We start from the raw sequence: 25,307 nt of genomic DNA on the forward strand, positions 1-25,307 counted from the left end.
GGGCAGGACGTTCCCAGCCCAGTGGAAGCGGGTTCCATGGCTTATGGGGTGGGAAAATCCTGAAAAAATGACATCAAGTTGAGATTTCAGTGAACCGGCCCTCTTCCAGCTTTCCCCAGGTTGGATTGCTAGCCCAGTGTGGAATCCCAGTGTGCCTGGTAGGAAAGCAATTGAGCTTTTTTTTTAAAAAATGGAATCCCTCTGTTCCAACAGCGCACAGATTACATGCTAGTTACATATTGGCCAGTTTGGAGAAGGCCAGTGCGCAGTGGGAATTCATCATAGAGTGAAACTGACCAGATATGAACAGAATGGTGAAACCGGCAAGCCTGTGGTCAGCCACAGTGAAAGGCTTGCTCTGATAGGAGCAGTTCCTTCAGCCTAAAATCACAAAGTCTGTTGGAAACAGTAATTTTGTACAACTTACATCAAATGCCTTTATGCAATTAAGACCTTTTTCCTCAAATGCTTTCTGTTACTTCTACATGATTCTACCCCCGTGGCTTCAGCAGAGCTAGAAGGCAGGCTGCTCATTCCCCTGTTGTGACACATACCCGTGGCAGACATCCACTGGGTTTCAGAGCCTGTGAGGAATCCGACAAAGGTTGCCCCATCTGCATTTGCGCAGGAACAGAATCAGCCATTGGGGCAGGATCAGCATGTGGGGCACTGACTGAGAGAGGCAAAGGGCAATGCCAAGATGTCAGGGCACCTTGAGAAGAGCCCTCACCGTCATCAACCACTTCTCTCATCTTCCATCTCAGGATCCACCTGCTAACCAAGAGTGGGAGAGTGCTTGGCGGGATGTGAATGTGGCCTTCAGCCACCAAGGCGATGCTTTCTTTGATCCTCTGTAAACTGGCAACTATAGTGTGCAGGCCATTAATCTGGGCCAGCATGCAGTTGATGGCCTCTTACGTCTTATTGTCCTTGAAGTTGGCCTCTCCTTCAATGGAGGTGGTCATCAGTGCAAATACGTGGGACATCGCAGCACTCATTATGAATGGAATGCTTCATTTTCTGTGCAAAGTTGTGCACGGCCTCTGGAAATTCTGATTGCATGAGATGCACGCACATTTGCTGTAACTGCTCCACAATGACCCATGTGGCTCAGATCAGTGTCCAGCAGAGCTTGAAATGTCCTGCACCCTCTATAACAGGGAGTCTCCAATGCTGTCCCTGTCTCCAGCACCTGGTCTTGGTCAAACATGTGATATCCTCGATAGAAGTTTTTAAAATCATGAGGGGGCTGGACAGAGTAGATAGGGAGAAGCTGTTCCCACTCGTAAAAGAATCAAGAACGAGAAGGCACAGATTTAAAGTAATTTGCAAAAGAAGCAAATGTGATGTAAGAAAAGCTTTTTCACACACTGAGTGGTTCGAGTCTGGGATGCACTGCCTAGAAGTGTGGTGGAGGCAGGCTCAATTGAGACATTCAAGAGGGCATTAGATGATTATTTGAATAGGAACAAGGTACAAGGGTATGGGGAAAAGGCAGGGCAATGGCATTAGGTTATAATGCTCACCTGGAGAGCCAGTGCAGAAACGATGGGCCGAATGGCCTCCTTTAGTGCCATTAAGATTCTGTGATACTCCTCCTTATATGCTACTCTATCTAGCCGAGAAGCTGCACCCACTGAGATACGTTTATTTGTGCTGGTGAAGGGTGCGCAGCAGTCATGTGACAGTGCATCCTCAGAGTGCTGCCCTTCCTCTGAGGACTCCTCAAGCTCCTCTCTTATCTCCTCTGCTGCCATCATCGATGCACTTGTGGGAGACAAGAGACATAAGTTGGTGCTGAAAGTAGGTGAAATTGGGTTCCAAGTTAGCATAATGCAGATTATGACTTTTAATTTATTGTTGATATCAATTCAACATGAGTGATGGTATAGTGCCAAGTGGCAGTGTGATATCAAATGCTGTCTCTGGACCCCTATTTCTCAATCATCAATGGCCTGTACTGCTGCCACCCTACCAATCTCAAGGACTACCTCCTCCATTGCAGTCAGGGTGACCATGGCTGCCATTCCACCCCCAGTTCTCTGCCTCTCCCTGGAGCTGTGAGCTCTAATGCCCTGCAATGGTAAGAGGCAGGCAGTTAGGAGTGTGAGGGGTAAATTGATTGCTGAGGTTGGAGGGTAGACATTTGAGGATGGTGACTGAGAAATAGGAATGTGAGGGCAATAGGTTGAGGGTGAGTATGAATGATGCCTGTTGAAATGGAGATGTGAGGGTGGAGAGGAAGTAACGTGTATGATAGCAAGGTGTGTCAGTCAGAAGAGTGCTGTACAGGGGAATGCTAGGGAGGTGAGAGAGTGATGGCTGGCAGCTGAAAGCTGCAGGACACTTGCCTTGCCAGACTTTATAAAGCCATTGAAACTTTTCCAGCACTGGATCCAGGTCCCCAGCATCACACTTTGGCCAGTGAAAGCCTCAGGAACTTGAAGCCATGCCTGCTCTGAGGTTGGCTGGCCTCCTCCTCCCATCTTCAGGAAAAAGGAATTATCTTCGTGCCCTCACTGCATGAATCATCACCTCCCGAGACAAGTATGTGATGGGGGTGGGGGAACATCCTTTCCACATCTTCCATTCATGCTGCAGTTCAATCCTACCTCCTCCCACTAGATTGTTTCCTGCAAACAATTGCTGCTCATTGATCTGGGAGTCTGCAGGCAGACTGATAATTAACTTGCTCCGAGAAAGAGGAACCATAGGACATGAAAATCAATTGATTGGGATGCCAACTGGAAAATGGCCCTGCCATTCTGGCAGAGAGTAAGGTGAGTAGATTCCACCCAATGTGTTAGAGATCGAGTGTAGGGATTGAACCTAAACCTTGTAGTGCAAGCAAGAGTGCTATCATTGAGCCAAACCCAACAGTGAATTGATACTAGAAGTGAATTTATATTTGACATGCTTAGAATTTGCAACATTAAAATTTTATCTTTGAAATGCAACATCAACTAACAGCTGTGAGCAGTAAATAGAACCAAAGCTGGAGCCAAGCAAATATTAAACCACCAGCATGGAGCCAATCATATTTGCTGCTTGGCTCCAAAGTATTTTGTCAAGATGACTTGTTATTTCACTGCAATGATTTGGAGCTAAGAATTTAACATATGAATTCTATCAACTTGTTTGACTCTGAAGTAAGGAGCAGAGGAGAGGTCAGCATAAACCTACCATGCGGTTTTGACCATGAACACAGATTGCATTTTACTGATGGGGTCAATTTATCAATCCTTGGTTTGACTTTCAGAACCAGTAAAAGTTTCAGCTGGAACCAAAATTGGCCCCATGACTCCAATCTCCCAATTTGGCTTATAAGTGAATTGCAGAAGTACTTTTCTCTCTCTACTATGGTCTCAAAGTAAACACATATCAGTTGTGCCATTTACTAATTGATGTGCAGTAAGAAAAAAAATGTAGACATTCCCAAGAAAAATCCTTTACACAATTATCTCCAAAGACATTTCTCATTTAACGGTTCATTGACTCGCACAACAGATTTGAATAACAGAACTTTTCACTCATAATATTTGTACTAACTCAGTTTGTTCTAAAAGCTGCTGCTTAATATTACTCCCACAGTTTGGTGTGAGGAAGATCTTTGATCAGGGTGAAAGCACCCCAGAAATCACGGAGAGAAACTTACTGCACTGTTTCTGCTCCCAGTCTGAGTGGCACTACCCTGAAAGAGACCTTATCACTGTATGGCAGCCCCTGCCAATTTCAGAGAGTAGGCCCTTTTAACACAAGAATCAGGGTCTACCAATGTAAATGGAATTCAGGCAAGATATGTAATGGGCAATTGATCAGCTTCTGCCAGCTTTCTGCTCAGCCATGAAAGTTAGAATCTAAACCATTGTTAAATTTTGGCAAAATGACAGCATAATGTTTTTGTTGAATTTCGAGCTAAAATAAGTGATCTGTTTATACTCTTGAGCTGCACATGGCACGATTAATGCAGGTGTCAGAGAGCTCATTGAAGTATGGGTCTGGCTAGAAAATGCTGCTCACATTATAGCAAAGATGAACTGATAAGTTCTTTAGAAGCCTTTAATTTGAACAAGCAAACTTAATTTTTCTCTGTATTTTGAACATTAGTTTTCAGGGGTAGAATCACACAATCTTAAATATTTGTTAAGCCAGCATATTTTTAACAACAATGAGCAAACAAGGCAAGATATAATGTAGATGGGGACTTACCTTGACAGGATCGCTCATCTGTCAGCAGCTTGTAGCCTTTTCGACAGCTGCACTCAAAGCTGCCAACCGTATTCCTACAGAAATGGTCACATCCGCCGTTATTTACTAAACACTCATCAATATCTGCGAGCAGAGAAAGCATAAAAGCAGAGGAGAAATTATTAATGCCATATTCTGGTATGGGCACATGGACAACATTGGAACCAGTGGGGGCATTCTGACAACATTACCCCCCCCTCCCCCAATATACATTGTGTTCAACAAATATTTTCTTTTTTTTTGCAAAGTTTCTTCCTCATCCATTGTTTACAAATGTAACCGGTATTGTGGAGCCCACAATATAAGAGGCTGCTGATTTCCACTGCTGTACAGATTTCATGCACCAGAATTAATTTGCACTCAAAAATCATGATCACAATTTGCAGTTTCTAGCTACAGAATTTCCCATGCAAAATCTGATCTGTACAGACAGATGGAGTATGTTCCAGAACGCCTCTGGTCAATAAATAATCTGTGGTAGTCTGAAGGAAACTTGCCATCCTTATCCAGCATGAGCTGTGTGCGACTCTAATCTCACACCAAAGTGGCTGACTCTTAACTGCCCTCTGAAGTGGGCACATAAACTTCTCAGTTAAATCAAACTTCTATTTGGCAACACAGGATGGGCAATAAATGCCTTGCAAGTGACCATCCCGAGAATGATTTTCAAAAAATAATACATGGTTAGGTGTGATACAGAATACAATAAGACTCTGTGTGCCTCAATTTGAATTAATTATGCATTCTTAAGGTAAAGATGCATAGCATTAACCCACTTGCTCATTTGCTACATACAGACACTTTATTATCATAATTATTTAATTTAAATTCCAATTAATGGATTAAAGAGGGAGTCGCAGGTATGTTGAAAATTCTCTCTTTACTGAATTACTTGAGTGCATTTATCTGGACTACTAAAGCTATCAAGCAGCTGTTTTCAAATACCAAGACAAATTATTAATTATTAAAGAGAATGGGGGAAAATTTGAATAAGGCCCGAATACAGGTGTAGGGGTCATGGCATGTGATTAACCTGCACCTAATTGAGGTGATGCAGGCAGTATGCAAAGTACTCAGTGATGTTTGTAATCTGCAGCCAGTGCTAAGCACTTTGTTGAGTGCCTGCATGCCTGAGTAGGGGCTGTAAAATGTTCAGAGGCTGACATGAGTTCAGGCTAACCTACACTATTCAAAGCAAGCCTGCAGCACAAAAGGGGAGATGCAATTTTGGTTTGAGCAGGTGCTGAAATTCATTCCAAAAGTGTCTTGAACCTGGGAAGGACACAACATGGCAGAGTGGGCTCCAAGGTTCACTGACGCAACTGTGTAGGCCTTGGTGCAGAAGACAAATAAGAGAAGAGAGGTTCTCTATCCAAAGGATGCCAGGCTGGCCTTCAGGCAAACTCTAGGAGGACAGTAGGATCAGATAGCCATGCAGGTCAATCCCAACAGTGTAGAGCCCTGAGGCTCTGGATGCAGTGCAGAAGGAAGTTCAATGACCTCATTTGAGTGATCAAGGTCAGTGAATGCATCATCAAATACCACATACCACCAATTGCATCATCAGCTTCACTTCAATGCACCACACCCATTCAATTACCTATCAACAAACTCTATAAATTACAATTCACACCTCACATTCATAGCTTCACCTCACCCGCTTAGCACTGCTGCCAGCCTCAACCCACATCTCACAGCTTGCGCCGACTGCCAGTTAATCAACTGTGACAGATACATCACCTAAACACATTTACTAACATACTTTCCACTCTCTTGCAGGACAAGGTGATGCATAACCAAAGACAGCAACGTCTGCATATCTTCATCCCTATGTAGGAGACTGCTCACGATTGATGAACAATGGCAGATGTTTAAGAAAATAGTTCATGACTCACAACAAAGATATATCCTAGTGAGGAAGAAAGATTGTAGGGAGGGGATAAACCAACCATAACCAAGGAAGTTAAGGATGGTATCAAATTGAAATAAAAAACATACAATGTGGCAAAGATTAGTGGTAAGCCAGAGGATTGGGAAAGTTTTAAAAACTAAAAGGTGACCAAAAAATAAAAAGGGAGAAAATAAACTTTGAGGGTAAATTACCAAGCAATATAAAAATGGACAGTAAGAGCTTCTTTAAATATATAAAAAGGAAGAGAGAAGCCAAAGTGAACATTGGCCCCTTAGAGAATGAGGCTGGGAAAATAATAATGGGGCACCAGGAAATGGCAGAGGAGTTGAATAAATACTTTGCATCAGTCTTCACAGAAGACGACACTAATAGCATACCAAAAATACTAAATAATCAAGGGGCAAAATGGTGGGGGGGGGGGGGAGGAAATAAATACAATAACCATCACTAGAGAAAAAGTACTAGGGAAACTAATGGGGCTAAAGGCCGATAAGTCCCCTGGACCTGACGGATTGCATTCTAGGATATTAAAGGAAGTACCTACAGAGATAGTAGATGCACCTGTAGTAATCTTCCAAGAAGCCTTAGATTCTGGAAAAGTCCCAGAGGATTGGAAAATCACCAATGTAACACCCTTATTCAAAAAGGGAGAGAGATGAAAAACAGGTAACTGTAGGCCAATTAGCTTAACATCTGTCATAGGGAAAATGTTAGAGTCTATTATAAAGGATGTAATAGCAGAGCATTTAGAAATACATAATATAATCAAGCAGAGTCAGCATGGCTTCATGAACGGGGAGTCATGCCTGATAATTTTTTACAATTCTTTGAGGAACTAACGAGCAGGATAGATAAAGGGGAACAATAGATGTAATACACCTGGATTTCCAAAAGGCGTTTGATAAGGTACCACACATAAGGCTACTTAATAAGATAAGATTGGGGGTAGTGTATTTGCATGGATAGAGGATTGGTTAACTAACAGAAGACAGAGAGTTGGGATAAGGGGGGCATTTTCCGGATAGCAACCTGTAACTAGCGGAATGCCACAGGGATCAGAGTTGGAACCACAATTATTTACAATATATATTAATGACTTGGATGAGGGAAGTGAATGTACTATTGCCAAGTTTGCAGATGACACAAAAATAGGAGGGAAGGCAAGTAGTGGGGATGACACAAGATTCTACAGAGGGATATTGACAGGTTAAGTGAGTGGGAAAAAACTTGGCAGATGGAATATAATGTGGGAAAGTGTGATGTTATGCACTTTGGCAGGAATAGAGGAGCTGAATGTTATTTAAATGGAGAAAGACTGCAGAAAGCTGCAGCACAGAGGGATTTTGGTGACCTCGCGCATGAATCACAAAAAGCTAGCATACAAGTTCAACAGGTAATAGGCAGAACAAATGGATTGTTGGCCTTTAGTTCAAAGGAAATGGAGTATAAAAATAGTGAAGTCTTGCTAAAACTATACAAAGCACTAGTTAGATCACACCTAGAGTAATGTGAACTGTTCTGATCCCTTTATCTAAGGATGGATATATTGCCATTGGAGGAAGTTCAGAGAATGTTCATTAGATTGATCCCAGGTATGGGGGAATTTTCTTATGTGAAGAGGTTGAGTACATTGGGCCTGTACTCATTGAAGTTTAGAAGAATGAGAGGTGACCTTATTGAAATACAAGATTTAGGCGATTTGACAAAGTAGATGCTGACAGGCTGTTTCCACTTGTGGGAGAGTCTAAGACCAGAGGGCATAATCTTAGAGTAAGGAGTCACGCATTTAAGACAGAGATTAGGAGGAATTTCTTCTCTCAGAAGGTAGTGAATCTGTGGAATTCATTACCGCAGAGAGCTGTAAAGGCTGGACCATTAAATATGTTCAAGGTGGAGACAGGCAGATTTTTTAATCAGTAAGGGAATCAAGTGTAATGGGGAAAAGGCAGGAAAGTGGAGTTGAGGATAATCAGATCAGCCATGATCTCATTGAAAGGTGGAGCAGACTCAATGGGCTGAATGGCCTACTTCTGCTCCTACATCTTATGGCCATCATTGAAACTGTGGCCAGTGATGGGACTGAAAGGATCGATGATAATGGTGTCCTCATACTTAACCCTCCATCTCACATCCCACTTAACCCTCATCCCACAATCTCTTCTAATTCTCAAGCTGCAGACAGTATATGCATGCACCCCTTTCTTTGCCCGGTTCCCTCACCAGAACACTACCCTTTATGTATTCCTTTTTTCAGATAATCAAGAACTACCTGACCAGGCAGTGATGCAGGAGTGTGAAGTGCAAGAGGAAGAAGAGGTGATGTTGTGAAACTCCATCATTCAAATCTCACACTCGCAGCCACCAGCTGAGTTACTGCATCAGGATGTCATCATTCATCCTTCCATCACAGCCACCTTGCCAGTGCCTTGCTGTTGCTGCACATGCCAAAATGGTGCAGTCCTCAACAGACCTTCTAGGCCCAGAAGTGGTCGAAGTCATCCTGTAAAGCCATCTGTAATCTCCTCCACTGAAAAATTAGCACCAGTCACAGAATAGCACCGGGTAGGAGCACTAGGCCAGGCAAAGACACACACAAGACGAGCAGTGAGGGAATTTGCACGGGTGATTAGTTGAATTTTGTACATAATATTGGATGATTTGTTTCATAACGTCGGTTTGGAATAGTGTTGTGTCATGGCTTTTATTTCAGCCATGAGGTATTCATCAAGAAGTTGCTGCATAGCCAGGAACGCAGCGAAGGGAAGTGGTGTGACTGTTTATGAATGGGGAATTGGGATTCTCTTTACTGGTGTTGCAGTCAGATGAATCAATCGTGGACAGCCTGGCCAGAAAGGGGATGATGGTGACTTCCTTCCTTCCTCTTTCTCCTCTTCTTCCTCACTCTACACATGGTGGCAAGGGCTGTGTCCTCATAATTGTGCATTGTACAGCAGACCATGATAAATTGTGACTCATTCTAGTCAGGCTGCAGAGTTAATCCAGAGCATTCCAGGCAGCCTGAATCATTGCATGAGCATGCCACTGGCATTCCATGTGGCAGCATTGCTTTTGTTATATGCATGCTGTCCACACATGATAAGGTTGCACAACTGAGTCATGTCCAGGTGGTCAGCAGATAGCCCATGCTGCTCAGTAGTCACCTTCTGGTTTATTGTGGCGGCTTAAACGCAGATGATACAACATTGCAGTCAGTGACTAGGGAGCAGAGCTTGTAGTAGGGACATAAGACAATGGCTTCTGTCATTCCAATATTTAGTTAAAGGAAAATTCTGCTCATCCAGTAATGGATTCAGACAAGCAGTCTGGCAATTTAGAGGAGGTGGTGGTGAGGTAGAGCTAGGAGTTATCAACATACACGTGGAAAATGATGTCGTGTTTTCGAATGATGTGCTGAGGAGTAGCACAAAGATGAGCTCAGCTGGGGGAGGGGGGGAGCAAGGATAGATCCTTGGAGCATGAGTCATAACTGTGGGAATGGGACACAAAGATAGGTAGGGAAGTAAGTTGTGAAAAGGACGCAAGGAGGCTACAAAGTGACATAGCTAGATTAAGTAAATGGGCAAAGACCTGGCAAATGGAGTATAATGTGGGCAAATGTGAAATATAGGAAGGATAAAAAATAAGCATATTATCTAAATGGTGAGAAATTGCAGAGAAGGATCTGGGTGTCCTAGTGCATGAATCACAAAAGGTTAGTATGCCGGTATAGCAAATAATTAGGAAAGCTAATTCTATGTTATCGTTTATTGTGAGGGGAATTGATTACAAAAGTAGGGAAGTTATGTTTCAATTGTACCGGGCACTGATGAGACCACTGGAGTATTGTATACAATGTTGGCCTCCTTATTTAAGGAAAGATGTAAATGCGTTAGAAGCAGTTCAGCGAAGGTTTGCTAGGCTAATACCAGGAATGGGCAGGTTGGCTTGTGAGGAAAGGTTGGTTAGGTTAGGCTTGTATCTATTGGGGTTTAGAAGAGTAAGAGGCAACTTGATCGAAACCTTTAAGATCCTAAAGGGTCTTGACAGAGTGGATGTGGAGAGGATGTTTCCTGTTGTGGGAGAATCTAGAACTAGGGGTCCTGGTTTAAAAATAAAGGGTCACCCATTTAAGTTAGAGGTGAGGAGAAATTTTTTTCTGAGGGCTGAGAGTCTTTGGAACTCTGTTTCCACTGCCTTTTGAGGAAGAGAGTCTTTGAACATTTTCAAGGCAGAACTAGATAGATTCTTGAGTAAAAGGGGCGAAAGGTTATTGGGGGTAGGCGGGAGGTTACACTCAGATCAGCCATGGCCTTATGAATGGTGGAGCAGGCTTGAAGGGCTGAGTGGCCTTCTCCTGCTGCACGTTCATATGTTTGTATTGCAGGTGATTCTCTGGCTATGATTAGATAGATGAGAACAGAACCTTGCGAGTTCAGTCCCACCAGCTTGATGATGTTGGTGAGACATTGGAGGAGGATGATGTGGTCAACTGTGTCAAAGGCAGCAGTTAGGTGGAGAAGGGTCGGTTCTGGGGGTTGTGGGGGAGGGGGGGATGCTGGGGAGATAGTCACAGGTGCTGGGGATGCCATTTGTGACTTTCATAAGAGCCATTTCAGTACTTTAGCAGATGTAGAAACTGATTAGAGGAATTCAAACATGGAGTTCCAGGAAAGATTGGTATGAATTTGGGAAGCAACATGTTCAAGGACTTTGGAGGGGAAAGGAAGGTTGGGTGATAGTTTGTCAGGATGGAGGGGTCAAGCGTTTTTTTCTTGAGAGGGGTGATGTTAGCATATTTGAAGAAGAGAGGACAGCACCTGAGAAGAGAGAACCGTTAACAAAGTCAGCTGACATGAGAGCCAGGAGGGGAAGTTGGGTGGTCAGCAGGTTCATATGAATAGGATTGAGAGAGCAGCAGGTGAGTCTCATGGACAAGATGAGATCAGAGAGTGCATGAGGAGACATGGGTGAGAAAGGTACATGTTCATTGTTTGGGCACCTGAGAGGATGTTTGATTTGGTGGGCTAGGGGAAGGGAGGGTCAAATGCTGGACAGTTGAGGTTTTGAAAGTGCATTTTAAGTGAATTGCGGAAGAGCTTTTTTTCCCAGGACACAGAAGGGAGCAAGACTTGGAGAGGGAAGGAGGATTTGAGTGATGAGCAACTTTGGACATTGGAACATATCAACAGGAGTAAGTCATTCAGTCTCTTGAGCTTGTTCTGCCACTAAATGAGATTAGATACTCTGCCACTAACTGAGGTTAGATGTAAGGAAGAGATCAAAGGTGGCCTGATCTGTGATTGATACTGTGGGACTACTGTGGCCATGTGAGATAGCAATGTCAAAGGCTTGGCTATCTATGTGGATAGGGGAGTTTAAATGGAGGGAGATATTTGGGGAGGATGAGGGCAGTGAGCTCAGAGGAGAGAGAACATGATGAATTGAGATGAAAGTTGAATTCACTTGGAAGACACTTGCTGCAGAGGCCAAGGAAGGAAAGCAGTGAAGATAGCTCAGTAAGAAAATTGGCATGGAGCTTTAGGTGAGCAGTAGAGAATAAAGATTTTAAATGAGAGGTGAGAGGGGCGGAGCAAGGCAAGATGCTCAAAGGAGAAAGTGCCACTGTGACAATCTGGGTGAAGCAAATGGTGGAAAGGTATGGCCAGGTTGGGAGGCATCAGTTAGGGGGAAGGTCTCATGACCCCTCAGTCAGGTTTCTGTCAAAGCCATGATGTTGACAAGTTTCTGGGTGGCAAGGGCTTAGTTTACAAATGGACATTTGTTAAAGTTATGAGGTTTATAAGATTATAATATTTTGGGACTGTGGCTTTAAAGTTAGAGTAAATTAAGGGGGTCATGTGACCTATTCTGCAAGTCTGCCTGACAGTAAGCCTGGGTGATTTGATTGTTAGTGATCAAAGGAAGGCTTAGGTTGTTTTACTGAGTAGAATATGCAAGATATTTACACTTGGAGACAATGGCATTAGTTTGAGTTTACAATGAGTAGACTTCAAGTCTCCCAAAGTCCCAGAAAGGTCTTGGAGGGTTATAAACAGTTGTGCTGTAGACTATCCATTTATGGCTAAGATGAAAGGGATCTGGGACCAAGGAAAGATAATTAGCATTTCTACCTGGATGCAAGGTTACTGAGTTTCAAATTGCCATTAGAAACAGGGCAGAGGGAACCATTTTTGAGGTCAGGTTTTACAAGCTTCCCTACAAATAAATTAAGATCACAAACAGACAACAGACATTCTGTGTGGTCAGCAGAGAGAAAAGGTTGCTTGACTTTGCAAGCTACCACAGCTGGACGCAAGAGGGAGACAATCTCTAGTTGAAGACATGCGTCCAGCAACCTTCTACGGATTTCGGGAGATTTGTTCTGACATGGCCTAGGGAAAGAAGGACCACTGAAACAGGTTTACTGCTGATGGTGGATTTAAGGAACTCTCTGAAAACGGAGGAGAGTGCCTGGAGATGGTCACTCAGTTACTACTCGGCGAAACAGGGATATGGGAACCCATTCAAAGCTGGGAGCAACTGTGAACTGGTTGGTGTAAGGGCTGAAATTCCATCAGGAGTGTGATGTATGATAACTATAAGAGGGGAATGTTTCCCTCTGTAGTTTAAACTGTAAGATGCCGACAAAAAGGAAATAGTGTTTAGTCAATAGTATTTTAGTCATTTGTTACAGTAAACATTTTTAAAGTGTTATGTGTCATTCTTTCAGCTATTAACTGGAGGTTTGAATTTCTTTTCATTAGTTATCAGTCTCTACGGGACTTGTAACACATTCTGGAGGATGCTGTGGAGAGGAACAAAGAAGGTTGATACACTGGCAGAGCCCATCATGTTAGCATTCAGGCATGTGGGTTGGACAGGGAGACAATTGGCAAGATCAGCCATCCCAGTCAGTGAGCTGGACAGGAAATTGCAGTAGAAAACTCGCAGCACTTTTACAAACTCAGCAAGAGCCAGAAGAAATCAATCAGCAACTAACCTGAAAGTAGTTGATGATCCCGTTAAATAACACTGGTGGGGCTCCTTCCTGCTGCTGAATGCATGTTTAAGAAAGGATGTTAGCTGGAATGTTGAGGTCGAAAATGGCACCAATGAAGTCAAATCTATGTTGTGCACTCTGACGTTACAATCTCCCTAGTCGCATACTTTCGGCGCACACTCCTAAAGCTCATTCTTGCCAAAATGGCATCCATCTTTGGCTGCATCCGAAGTATACGCTCATGATGCAGATCTTATTTTGTGCCCAAAACTGGACCTGTAGCACTGATAATATATATGGGTGCTGCACAGCTGAATTTTGTCACCAGTATTTTATTTTTATAAAAAAAACACTAGAAATGTTCTACTTTCTGACTGATGATTACACGGCCATTAGTGTTTAAAATGAAGTTCACTTTCCAGCTGTACAGTGACTACTGGAATGTCTTGGGGTGTTATTAAAGTATGATTCATGAGATCTGACAAAAGTATTTTCCAGAGAGTACAAAATACAAAGAAATTTGACATGCATTGTTTATGCACCACTATGATAATAATGGCAGACCTTTCCTTTCTGACCATCTTTTTGTGGTATTTAGTCACTTACAATAAGATGTTTGGATTGCTTCCTTTGCTCTGAAGGCAGATAACTCTTCTCCCATCCAACCCCTAAAAGAACGTTAGCAGTATTTGAGAGATACATCTAGCTCCTGGCACTCAATAAGCCTTTGGCTCATAGTATTTTGATGGGGAGTTAGAAACTGCTGCCTGTGTCAACTGATCAGAAAGAAAACTATAACTTTACATACTTTTGTGTCACATATGTCTACGGATCAGACTTTGTTTACTGATGTAAAGAAAGCAATGCCAATCATAGCTTGTTCACATAGATATTTGGAAGTCTGACTTTTAACATATATAAATAAGTGACAATTTGTCTATATAGTATGTATAAGACAATATATGGCTCCCAGACTGATTAAACACCAAGGTCACAGACTTAAAATGCCGGTAAGCCTTTAAAAATGCTGTTTGCTTTTTCCTCTCCTCCTTTCCCGAAGGTATTTCAGGAGTGGTAGTTGTTCTCCAGTACTCTTTCCAAGTTGCTATCCTTCATATTCGAACCCTAGGAAGTGCACATCAATAGGGGGGTTTTCAAATCTATCACTAAAAAAATGAGTTTGTACCTTTTCTTTTGTTTTATCCCCCCACTCCATTTTCTCCATTCCTCTCCTGAGAGATTGGCTCGTGCTGGTCCTGGCCATCAGTTATCTTGTTCAAAGGGTCCCATTTTCATCTAACATTAGCCTTCTCAAAAATAGATCGCATTGGTGAATGGAAGGCCATTTAGAATTGGATCGTGACTTTATTTTACATAGGGTGGAATTCTCTGGTCCCATTGGTGGCGGGCAGGGGATGATAATTCGGTGGGAGGGGCAGAAGTAGGTTTCAAGACAGGGTGAAAGCACAGGAGGAATCACCCGATAGCGTCTGCCATGATGGAACACAAATTCCGCTGCAGGTCAGCATGCAACCGAATTGCATCCCGGTAATGGGATGCAAAGTAAGGCCTGACTAGAATCGCGCCCCCTCGCCCCACCACCCGATTTACCGTTGCGCTGGCCTAGAACATGTCTGGACAATGTGCGAAGTACAGAAGTTGGGATTACCTTTAGGTCTTGCTCAGATCGTGGACATCCGAGGAGAATGCTGAAACCCTACAGCTACCAGACCCCAGAGGAACACATGCATCATGTGCTGGGTAGATTCTCGTGGACATGGTTCCTCCGCAAAGCAGCTCACAGAAGGCGGGAGGCCTCCTTTGATGTCTCGGGTCTGCATCAGAACATCACGGTCTTAGTCATGGGCTACTACAGATGATCAGCAAGGGCGGGGAGAGGAAGGTCCAGTTGTGAGCAGAAGAGAAAAGTGTACCGGAGTGGTGAGGACAGGGGTGGAGGGGGGGGAAACGAAGGTGCCGGGATTGGAGGGGAGAAATGAAGATGTCAGGGGTGAGGTTGGAAGGTGGGGGAGAATGGAAAGGGAGGATTTAAACACAGAAGAATGCAGCAAGTGGGGAGATAGGTGTAAGGGGGGAGGAAAGTGTAAGGGAGGGAGTTTGGAGTGGGGGGGTGGGGAGATGTCCAGGGGAAGGAGGGAGTTCTGAGGGGAGGGGAAAGTGTCCAGAGGGAGGAAGGAGTAAGGGTGGAGGATGGAGTAAGGTGGGGAGGGTGGTGGATGTACAGGTAATGTGCAAGGGAGAGGTCTATGGAGTCAATGACTGCCTCCTGGGGAACAAACTGAGGGCGGGCATGGTGGGAGGGATTGGTGATTGTGAGAGGGGGTAGACGAAGCCGGTAGGGTGGGAGGGTGAGGATGCATCGGTAGTGGTAGAAGGGACAGTGAGGATGGCTGGTCGGGACTCGGAGGCAGAAATGGACCCTGGGGGTGGGAAGGAGGAGGCCGGTGAGGTCAATGTGGATGGGGATGCGATTCTCAGGAAGGTAGGGAACATGCACATTCACCTGGACATCCTGGAAAGACAAGGTTTTGGGTTGGTAGATTTTGGCGGGGAGGTGAAAGCTGATGCCAGGGGGGTTGACAGTGATGGGGAAAGGGCATGGGTGACTGAAGGAGGGGAAGGGACAAGGAAGCTGATCCAAAACTTCATTACGACCATGGTTGTCGAAATCAAAAGTGAGCAGAGCCTCGTGTTGGATGGGCCCAGGTGCCTAATGGGAGTGCAGTGGCTGAGCGGACAACTGAAAGCAAACCCCAGCAGGCAGCATTGAAAATGCTCGGGATGGTAAGATGAGTGTGATGGGTGATGATGGGTCTGCACGCATGGGAGAGCATGCACGAAGCTCCGAAAGGCCCTGCCACACGCACACACTTTTTCCTACAAAATCACTTGTGTTCTGGCTCTATACAGCTGAACTACAAATGGGGAGGGGTGAGGGGGATGCAATGCAGTAGGAGGACGTGCAAAGCCTGTCAATCAAGCTGAAAGACAACATTACACATTATTCAGCAAAAGTGGATATATGTTCAGATTATAAAGTGACAAAGTGTGTTGACCTGTGCAACCATTTGTGCTCAGAATTTCTTAACTTTTCTAGGCCTACCACTTCTTCTAGGTGCTGCCCTGACATCCGCAGCAGGGTGGAAACAGCCTGTACAATGTTTGGACCTGTTGCCTCTGATGACTTCGGCATGTGTCCTCTGGAGAGCGGAGGCTTCGAGGGCCCCGGCTTGCTTTGACCATCCTCCTGTGGACCTGCTGCTCCCTCTGTGGTGACAGATGACGAGGTTGAGGGGATCACAGAAAAAGGGGACTCTGAGGGAGAGGACAGCCTCTGAGATTCCTGAGTGGATGACCCAGGGGTGTCCAGCTTCCACTCCTCCTGCCTTCGGGTTCCTGACAGCCCCGGCCTGACTCCTTGAGGAGAAGGAGCACCTGGAGGGATATTGAGGTGCCCGGTTTCCCTCTTGCGTTGCCACTGCAGGAACACACCCATGGCCACCATGATGGAGTGCAAGTCTGTGCGCACCTCCGCGTTCTGCAGGACCAGGTTCTCCATGGCATCCGCCATCATTCACATGGAGACCTCCATGAGCACACATGTGGGCACCACTTCATCAGAGAGCAGGCGGACACACTCCTCTGATTTGCACGTGCCACTCTGTTGAGGGCTTCCAACAGCTCTGTGAGATGTTCCATTGCCTTCTACTGACACTCCACGATGAGTTAGAAGGCCAACTCCAAAGGTTTGTCATCCGACTTGGACCTCACAGATGCCTCTTCCCCAGCAGTCCTCCAAATGCCAGGAGCTTGGCTGAACCTGCCTCCTCCTACTTCAGATACATGTCCATGTGGTGGCCACCAGGTTGTGAACCTGAGCTCTAGATCTAGGTCCTACTGAGGTGTGTGTCTCTGCGCTGGTGCAGGGTGTGGGTAAGCGCTGTGACCAGTCTTCCAGGCTGTTTATTTCCAGCCCTTCAATGGAGGAGGTGTCCTCTTCACTAGAGATGAGGACCTAGATGGAGCTGAGGGACTGGCTGTCTGAAAGTGTTGATCGCTTGGCAGGGCTCCCTGTGAACTAAAGTAGAGATAATTAGTGCATGGCAGCAGAGTAAAAAGCAGGAGAGAGAGCACTCACATTTGCGTTAAGAGAGGGATGATGTGGTGCAGTATCCTCAGGTGGGTGTTTGCCACCAATCTCACCATCACCACAGGCACGGTCCCCGTCCTCACCTGTCAGTGCAATGGCACGTTACTCAAAGTGAGTGAGGGGCTGAATGTGGGCCACTCCACCCCTCGGTCTAGGACCTCTTCCTGCTGTTGTGGGCAGGCTTCTCCTGCTTAAAAACAGATGGAGAAAGTGTGAGCAGGACACATGGCACTGTGTGGAATGTTTGTGTGGTGAGTGGAGCCATGGACGGGATGAGGACGCGAGCTCCAGAGGATATGAGCCTGATGGAGATGTGAGGGTGTGCATGAGAGTTAGTGCTGTTGTCCCTTGAGGTGTGAGATCCCTGTGGATGAGTGATGGGTTTGCGAGTGTGTGAGTTGAGAGTGATGAGGTGGTTAACTTACCCAGGCAGAATGGGTAAATCATTCATCCTCTTCCTGCACTAGATGGCTGAACTCCTTTGTGCTCCAGTGGCACTGACCACCACTGCCACCACCTCCCAGGCCAGACTGGTGACTCTGGTGGACTTCCTGCAGCCAGAGCGGGGTTAGAGAATATAATGACGACCTTCCACTGCATCCAGCAGGCACCCCAGTGAGACATCACTAAATTTGGGGGCTGACGTCTTCTTTGCTTTCGGGGCCACCTGTCACCTGGAGCAGTCCTGGTCTGAAGACATGAAGTAGGCTGCGCTTTGGTGAGCTTTAAATGTGGCGCCCAGAGTAAGGAAGTGCTGAGGTCAAAAAATGAGAGGTGATGACGGTGGTTGTGAAAGTGAGAGGGACACTTCCAGAAAAGCACAAATCTTATGGTCATTAAGAGAAGGAAACTTGTTGTCTTTACCCAGCCAAGCCTATACGTAACCCTGGACTACGTCAACATCCTTGACACTTAACTGCTCTCTGAAGTGGCTTAGGAAACCACTTAATTGTATCGAACCACTATGAAGAATGAAACTGCATGGACCACTTGGCTGCAATCTAGGCATTGAATTAGGACAGGATAAAAACACATGCAGCTCAGTCCATCCTCACTAACATCTGGGGTCTGGTGCCAAAGCTGGGAGAGCCAACCCACATACTCATCAAGAAACAGCCTGGTTAAATATGATTCTGAGAGTATGACTATCCATGAATGTCCCAGACTCTCCCATTACCAATATTGGGTACGGTCTGCCAGGATGACCCACCCGAGATGGGGCAAAGTGATTATGCAGTCTGTTAGGAATGGCCCTGTTCACTTAAGACCTCAAATGGTCTCATAGCATCAGGTCAAACATGGACAATGAAAAATGCTGCTGATCACAACCTAACACCTTCCCTCAGCTGATGAATCAGCACTTCTCATGTTGAACACCACTGGAAAGAAGCAGAGGGTAACAAGGGCATAGAATGTACTCTGGGTTGGCAACTTCAATGTCCACCACCAAGAGTGACTCACTAGCACCACAACTGACCAAACTGGCCAAGTGGTGAAGTACATAGCTGCTAGACTGGACCTCTGGCAGGTGGTGAGATAACCAATTGGAGGGAAAAACCTAATTGATCTTATCCTCACCAAACTACCTGTCACAGATGCATGACAATATTGGTAGGAGTGAATACCGCAGAGTCCTAGTGAAGATGAAGTCCCAAAGTCATGCTGAGGACTCCCTCCATTCTGTGTGTAGCACTACCAATGTCACATTAGTGAGAATGATTATGAGCAGATCCAGCAGCTCAAAGCTGGGCATCATGAGGTGCCAGGAACCGTAAAGAACAGAAGAATTAATTATATTCCAGCACAATTTGTGGTATGAAGTATATGTTTCACTCCTTATTAAACCAAATGACCAATCCTGATTAAATGAGGAAAGTAGAAGAGCTGCATTTCAAAGATGAAGTGAAAGGGACTGACTTTGACAGCAAAGTAGCATTCAAGCATGAAACTGAAGTCAATAAGCATCATTGGGAAACAATTTAGTGGCTGGAAAAATACTTGGCACAAACGATAATGGTTGCGGTTGTTGGAGGCCAATCAGCTGAGCTCCAGGACATCGCTGCTGGAGTTTGTCAGGGCAGTTTCCAAGGCTACTTCCCTCCATTATGAGGTCAGTAATGGGGACATTTACTGATGATTACACAATGTCCAGCTCTATTTGCAATTCCTTTGATAATTAAGCAGTATGTGCCAGCATGCAGCAAGGCCAGGACAACATGTGGGCTGGAGCGATTAAGTAGGAAGCCACACTCACATCACAGGAGCAATGACCATCTCCAATAGCCCATCCTTAAACCTTAAACAACAGTGTGATCAATCTGCAGTGTGTACTATCTACAGGATACACTGCATCAATTTGCCAAGGACTGTTTCATAGTACCTCTCAAACCTGCAACCTACATCACCTAGAAAGTCAAGGGCAGCATGTTTATCGAAACAATATCACTTCCAAATTTCCCTCCAACTCATCGCCATTCTTAGACATATCAGCATTCCTTCATGGTCATTGGGTAAAAATCCTGTAACTCACTACTGCACAGATTGTGGGAGTATCTTCACATGGAAAGCCCAAAAAAAGTCTACCACCATTTTCTGAAGGGCAACCAGGGATGCACAATTGCAGGTCTTGCCAGCAGTCTCCACATCCCAAGAATGAACTTTTGAAAAATGTACAATCTGATCTATCATGGGGTCAAGAAAGGTGATCAGTAGTTTAGTGGTGATCGGGTCAAAAGGGGTGAATCTCATGAACGAAATGAGTTTGTATTGGACATGAGGGGATGCAAGAGATAAACTAAATGAAGAAATGGATTAAAATTGGGGCAGAAGAAACCCTGAAGGGAAGGAATGGGGCAAGCAGCAGGGGCTGTTTAGCAAATGTTCTTAATCTCAGTGCAAAAGTCCACTAAGATAATACTGGAGTTTTGTTCAATGGAACAAAGAGGGTAAAAGGAGAGTAGAAAACATAAATAGAGGAAAAACTTTTTGTCTGGTAAATTGATAACTATGTCCATATGTTTCAATTAAGCTTTTTAAAAATCTTCACACATTTTTTTCCACCTTTTTGAGAAATTGTGGGAAGGATTAGCAGGCAGATTACCAATCTGTTGAGCTGCGGCATGAACACTCTGCTTATGGCCAACAAGTCCTGGAGTGGGACTTGAACCTGGAGCTTCTGGCTCAGAGGCAGGGGTGCTACCTACTGAGACACAAGGCCTCAAACTCAGAAATTTGGTACGCAATGAGGATAATGACAAACTTCAGGAAGACAGAAAGAAATTGAAGAAATGGACAGGCACAGGGCAGATTAAATAACACAGAGAAGTGTGAAAGTGATACATTTTGGCTGGTTGATGAGGTAGGCAATATGAACTAAATGATGCAAAGATTTATTGGAATGGTACCAGAGAAAAGGGACTTCTGTGGAGAAACCAGAGAAGCTGGGGTTGTCCTCCATACAATAGAGAAAGTTAAGAGGAGACTTGATAGAGATGTCCAAAATCATAGATGGTTTTGATACAGTAAATAAGATAAAACTGTTTCTAGTGGCAGAAGGATCAGTAACCAAAGGACACAATTTTGAGGCAAAAAAAGGTGGCGTCAGGAAACTTTTTTTTAAACACAGTGAGTTGCTTTAATCTGGGATGCAGGAAGCAGATTCAATAAAACTTTCAAAGAGAATTAATAAATACTCAAAGGGAACAAACTTGCAGGAACTAGTGAATAACTCTGCCAATGAACTGGTAGGGGCACAATGGGCCGAATGGTTTCCTTCTATGCTGTATTATTCTACGATTCCGTGAAAAAAAACAAAGGGATAGGTTGGGAGAATTTTTTTTAATACAGAAAGTTATTAGGAATTCCCTACCAGAAACAATTTTGGAAGCAGAATGCATATTAGCTTCTAAATGGGAAGTGGATAAATATATGAAAAAGAAAGATTTAAAACACTATAGGGAAAGGGCAACAGAGTTGGACTAAGTGAATATAAGGCCAGAACAGGTGCAATGGGCTGAATGATCTTCTTCTGTAAAATTCTACAGAGAAGAATTCCTACAAAGTTCTTCCAATCTCCCACTGTAACATCAGTGAAAGAGCAGAAATCCCAGAGAAACATTAGAAATGGCTGTTTTTAAATGTGTATGTGCAAATCCTTGTGCACATGTACAAAGTACATTGATACTGTACTGAGCCTCCACAGATAGACTGATGCGTTTGAGCATAGGTTACTGGATAAAAGATGATGGACCTGATGCCATGTCAGCAGCACATCAAAATCCTTTTTCCAGGAAAAGCTTCATGTCTGTGATTGCCTTGGTACATAAGGGAGAGGCTTAATGTAGTATCATAAAAACCTTTGAAAAAATAAAGGTTCCAAAGCACAGGCATTTAACATCAGAGCAAGAGGCCAATGCCTTCACAGCTCTGACCTTCAGGCATATCAGAAGGATATTTGACCCTTAGTTCTCCCAGCTTGGAGGATAAATGCTGTACAATTTTCAAAAATGACTTGTTTGCTGATTTTGTTAGGCATGCATGGAAAAACAATTCATTCTGGTTTTAATTTTGAAGTCTTTAGGACTATAGACATGCATCACAGATTATGATCATAATCCTTACTTGATTGGCATCCTGCGTTCTCAATGATGAAGTCAGTACTAGAGATTCCACTTTAGATCAGTATCAAGACCTTTCAAGCACAAACCAGTCAAGGGCAAAATCATTAAATAAACGGGTCAGAGGAGCTATCTGGATGATTTGCAGTCAGCAGTAAATTTATGAGTGAAATCATCAGTAATGAGCATTTGAGCAGCTGTTATTTAAAATTTTTTAGTAACAGGTAAGATTACATTTCTAAAATGCTGAACTGAAATTAGCTGCTTTTACAAAAGAGAAAATGAATTGGAGCATAACCACATCTAAAAATCTCTTCAATTTACCGTCTGGTAAAGAATTACGAGCATTAAGATATCTGATGGTTTGACATTTAACATATTTCAAAGCTACCAAATTATCAACAAGAATAGAATAGAAAGCCTTAAAGAGACCCATGACCTTAATTCCTCCCCAAACCAATGCCGTGGTGCAAAGGAAAGGGGATCAATAGTACAGAGATAGACAATATTAACAATGTCATGGTGATGGGAAAGAAAGAACTTGTATCTGTAGAGCATTTTACCACGTTGCTCAAAAGCATATAAGTACCTTACAGATAATAAATTGCATTTTACCATTACTATTGTTTTGTGCATAAATGTGACAGTCATTTTGAGCATCATTCCTAAAATTGGGATGAATGACTGCTTGATCTGTTTTTGGTTGGCTGAAAAAAACAACAGTTGTCAAAACACAGAGAGCTTTCCCTGCTCTTCTTTCAATAGTACTATGATGGTGACCAGCAATCACCATCATAGGGTCTCTGGTTTAAGCAGCATATGAAGTCTTTCCCCCTCTTGTTGAGAGGGACTCACACAACAGAACACCGAAAGGCTATTCACAGACCCACATGCAAATTGGGGGTGGGCACAAGAGGGGAACTTTAGAAGTTGAAAAATATGTTCATTCCCCACCTTAAGCGCAGCGCTAAATCTTAGTGAAAAATGTCCTAGGAGCTAAGCAAAGATTCACACTTGCACAACAAGCAAATATTTCCATACACAAGGTGCTGTTGGAAAAAAATGAATTGTGGCTGATATTCCAAAATGGTGACAACAGGAGATTAAATTCTTGCCTTTGCAAGAAGAAAGAAGAAACTAAAACGACAATAATCTCAAATCATTTAGACAAAAAATGTTGTCTAATTATCACTGCTAAGTAATAGGTTTGAAGTCAACAGTCTCCTTAGGGTCAAATACCAGTTTTTACTCACATCTTTTTTGTTAAATTAGACAGGAATTTCAGTCACTAAGTTATGACCAAATTAACCAAGTGTGATAATACCTGACAGAGGGCAGAATGCCAGCCTAACTGGGAGATAATTTCCTCCAGGTCAAAAAGTCTAATAGCTGTTGCATAAAGACTCAGCAAAGTCAGAGTTTGATTGCTTGAGGTTTAAGGTCACAAACTCTGGTTTTCTTTCTCTTCAATACACTCTAATAATACTGTTGCCGACAGTGCATTCTCTGACACTGCTGTAGTTAATTGGAATATTTGAGATATGTTAAAGCAATAGCCATCAGTGATTTTAACTTGATCGCCCAAAAGATACAGGGCCCTGTAGCTTACACAAAGATGTTTGGTTTCTCCAAGTTGAAGTGGAAATTTGAACTGGGTGATCTCCATTTCATACTTTCTTTTACATTCTCCCTGTTTTGTTGTAAATGTTTCAATTACAGCCACTTAAGTGATTTTCACAGAAATATTCCATACATATTCTGACAAGAGAAAAAAAATGTCTATAATAAAAGATGTACTTTTTAAAAAAAAGTAAACAAAACACCTCTACCTGTTTAAGCTTTGCATTTCAAAAGGCAGAGTGCACAATATAATTCAATTTGAAATGTGCAGGAAATCATGCTGAGGCCATTGGCATCCATGGTTACATTAAATTGTGTTCATTTTATAGGAGAGCAGAAATTCAGAAAAAAACAGATTTCCCACTCAACTTCCTCAGTCCTCACATGTTCCAAGCTGATGGGAGTGATCCTGCGGACCAGGAAATCTATCCTTACAAATAAAATGTGGATAGTAGGCAACAGCTGCCAATCAAGGAAGAAGGTAAATTAACCAAATTAGTTCAAATAATTTTTGATAAATCTTATCAGTCACTATACCTTGGGTTCTTTACTAAACTAAGTACATGGTGCTGAAAATAGGTTTTCCAATATAATAAGATCAAACAAAAAGTAGTGAAATTCACAAGGAAAGGAAATCATGCAGTACTTTTTCTTGTTTTTGAAATACTTGTGCTACAAGTTTTGGGTCTGTCTTAAATATTCTATTGGCTATTGACTCCTATTAATGGTCAGTGTGCCTTATGTTTAAGAATATACTTGAACTGTCATTACCTAATTGTATAATAGCATAATCCAAGGATGTAACATAGCATAATTCAGGAATTTAATTTCATAACACAAGGGTGACCTGAACTGGATATTGTCCTGGATTTTTCAGTCAGTGTTGAAAGGAATAGCCTCACAATTCACCACACTGACAGCTGGCCAAAAAGATTTGACAGGTTTATGGTAGGAGACTTCCTGTCATGAGGGGCTTGATTTTCAATCTGTGGTCAGGAATCCAACACCCAGATAATTTCCAGGTCTTGATTATCAGATGTAAATCCCCTAATTTGGCTGGAGGTGAGCTCGGCACCCAGTTAATGGTGCCCGAACGTTAGCAGCAGATGGGAGCTGCCTGCAGACCACAAGCAGCAAAGGCAGACAGCAGCCATGATGGGGCCTGCCACTGCCTTGCAGAGTAGAAGAGGTGGCACATCAGAGAGCCAGCAGCCCCACCCCACCCAAAAGTGGCAAAATGGCCAACTGAAAGGTATTGTGACTGATCCTGGGCAAAATCTCGCAGGCACCAAAAATTTATCATAATAAAAATTACTTTCTTGTTTCCCGCATTGAACCTGACAGCTATGTATTAATGTGCACCAGAATGTCTGTAAATTGATAATTTAAGGGTTGAAAATCACCCTCTTGCCCTCCCTAGCACACTAAAAAGCTTCTCAAGGAGCTTAACAGATTGTTAATTCGAACTGAGTGAGTTCTTGACTCTTCCCACCCAACTCTCACTTTGAAAATTCCAATGTGACCCAAAGGCTTTGGGACACTGACACACCGTCTGGGAGCGTTATACTCAAAGCACACCCACTCCAGTCCCCATCCCCACAAATAATTGAAAGTCCCAGCCCAGGGTGTCTGCTCCGAGCAGTGTCCTCTGAGGGAATTTAGAGCCACTGAGCAGAACAAGATACAGCCTGGCTCATCAACCAATCAAATTGAAGAACCATCACTAAACCATATACGGCA

The 25,307-nt window shown here is 43.6% G+C and overlaps 1 protein-coding gene across 2 annotated transcripts in view; it reads right to left on the reverse strand.

The window, feature by feature from the left end:
* scube1 (signal peptide, CUB domain, EGF-like 1) overlaps positions 1-25,307 on the reverse strand; it is a 370,427-nt gene that overhangs the window by 102,697 nt on the left and 242,423 nt on the right. For both annotated transcript variants that reach the window (XM_078568359.1, XM_078568358.1), the window contains one exon: positions 4,210-4,332. In XM_078568359.1, coding sequence (XP_078424485.1) covers positions 4,210-4,332 — 123 coding nt within the window. The remainder of the gene's footprint in view (positions 1-4,209; positions 4,333-25,307) is intronic.

Source organism: Cetorhinus maximus, chromosome 22, assembly GCF_964194155.1.
Source record: "Cetorhinus maximus chromosome 22, sCetMax3.hap1.1, whole genome shotgun sequence".
NCBI classification, from domain to species: domain Eukaryota; kingdom Metazoa; phylum Chordata; class Chondrichthyes; order Lamniformes; family Cetorhinidae; genus Cetorhinus; species Cetorhinus maximus.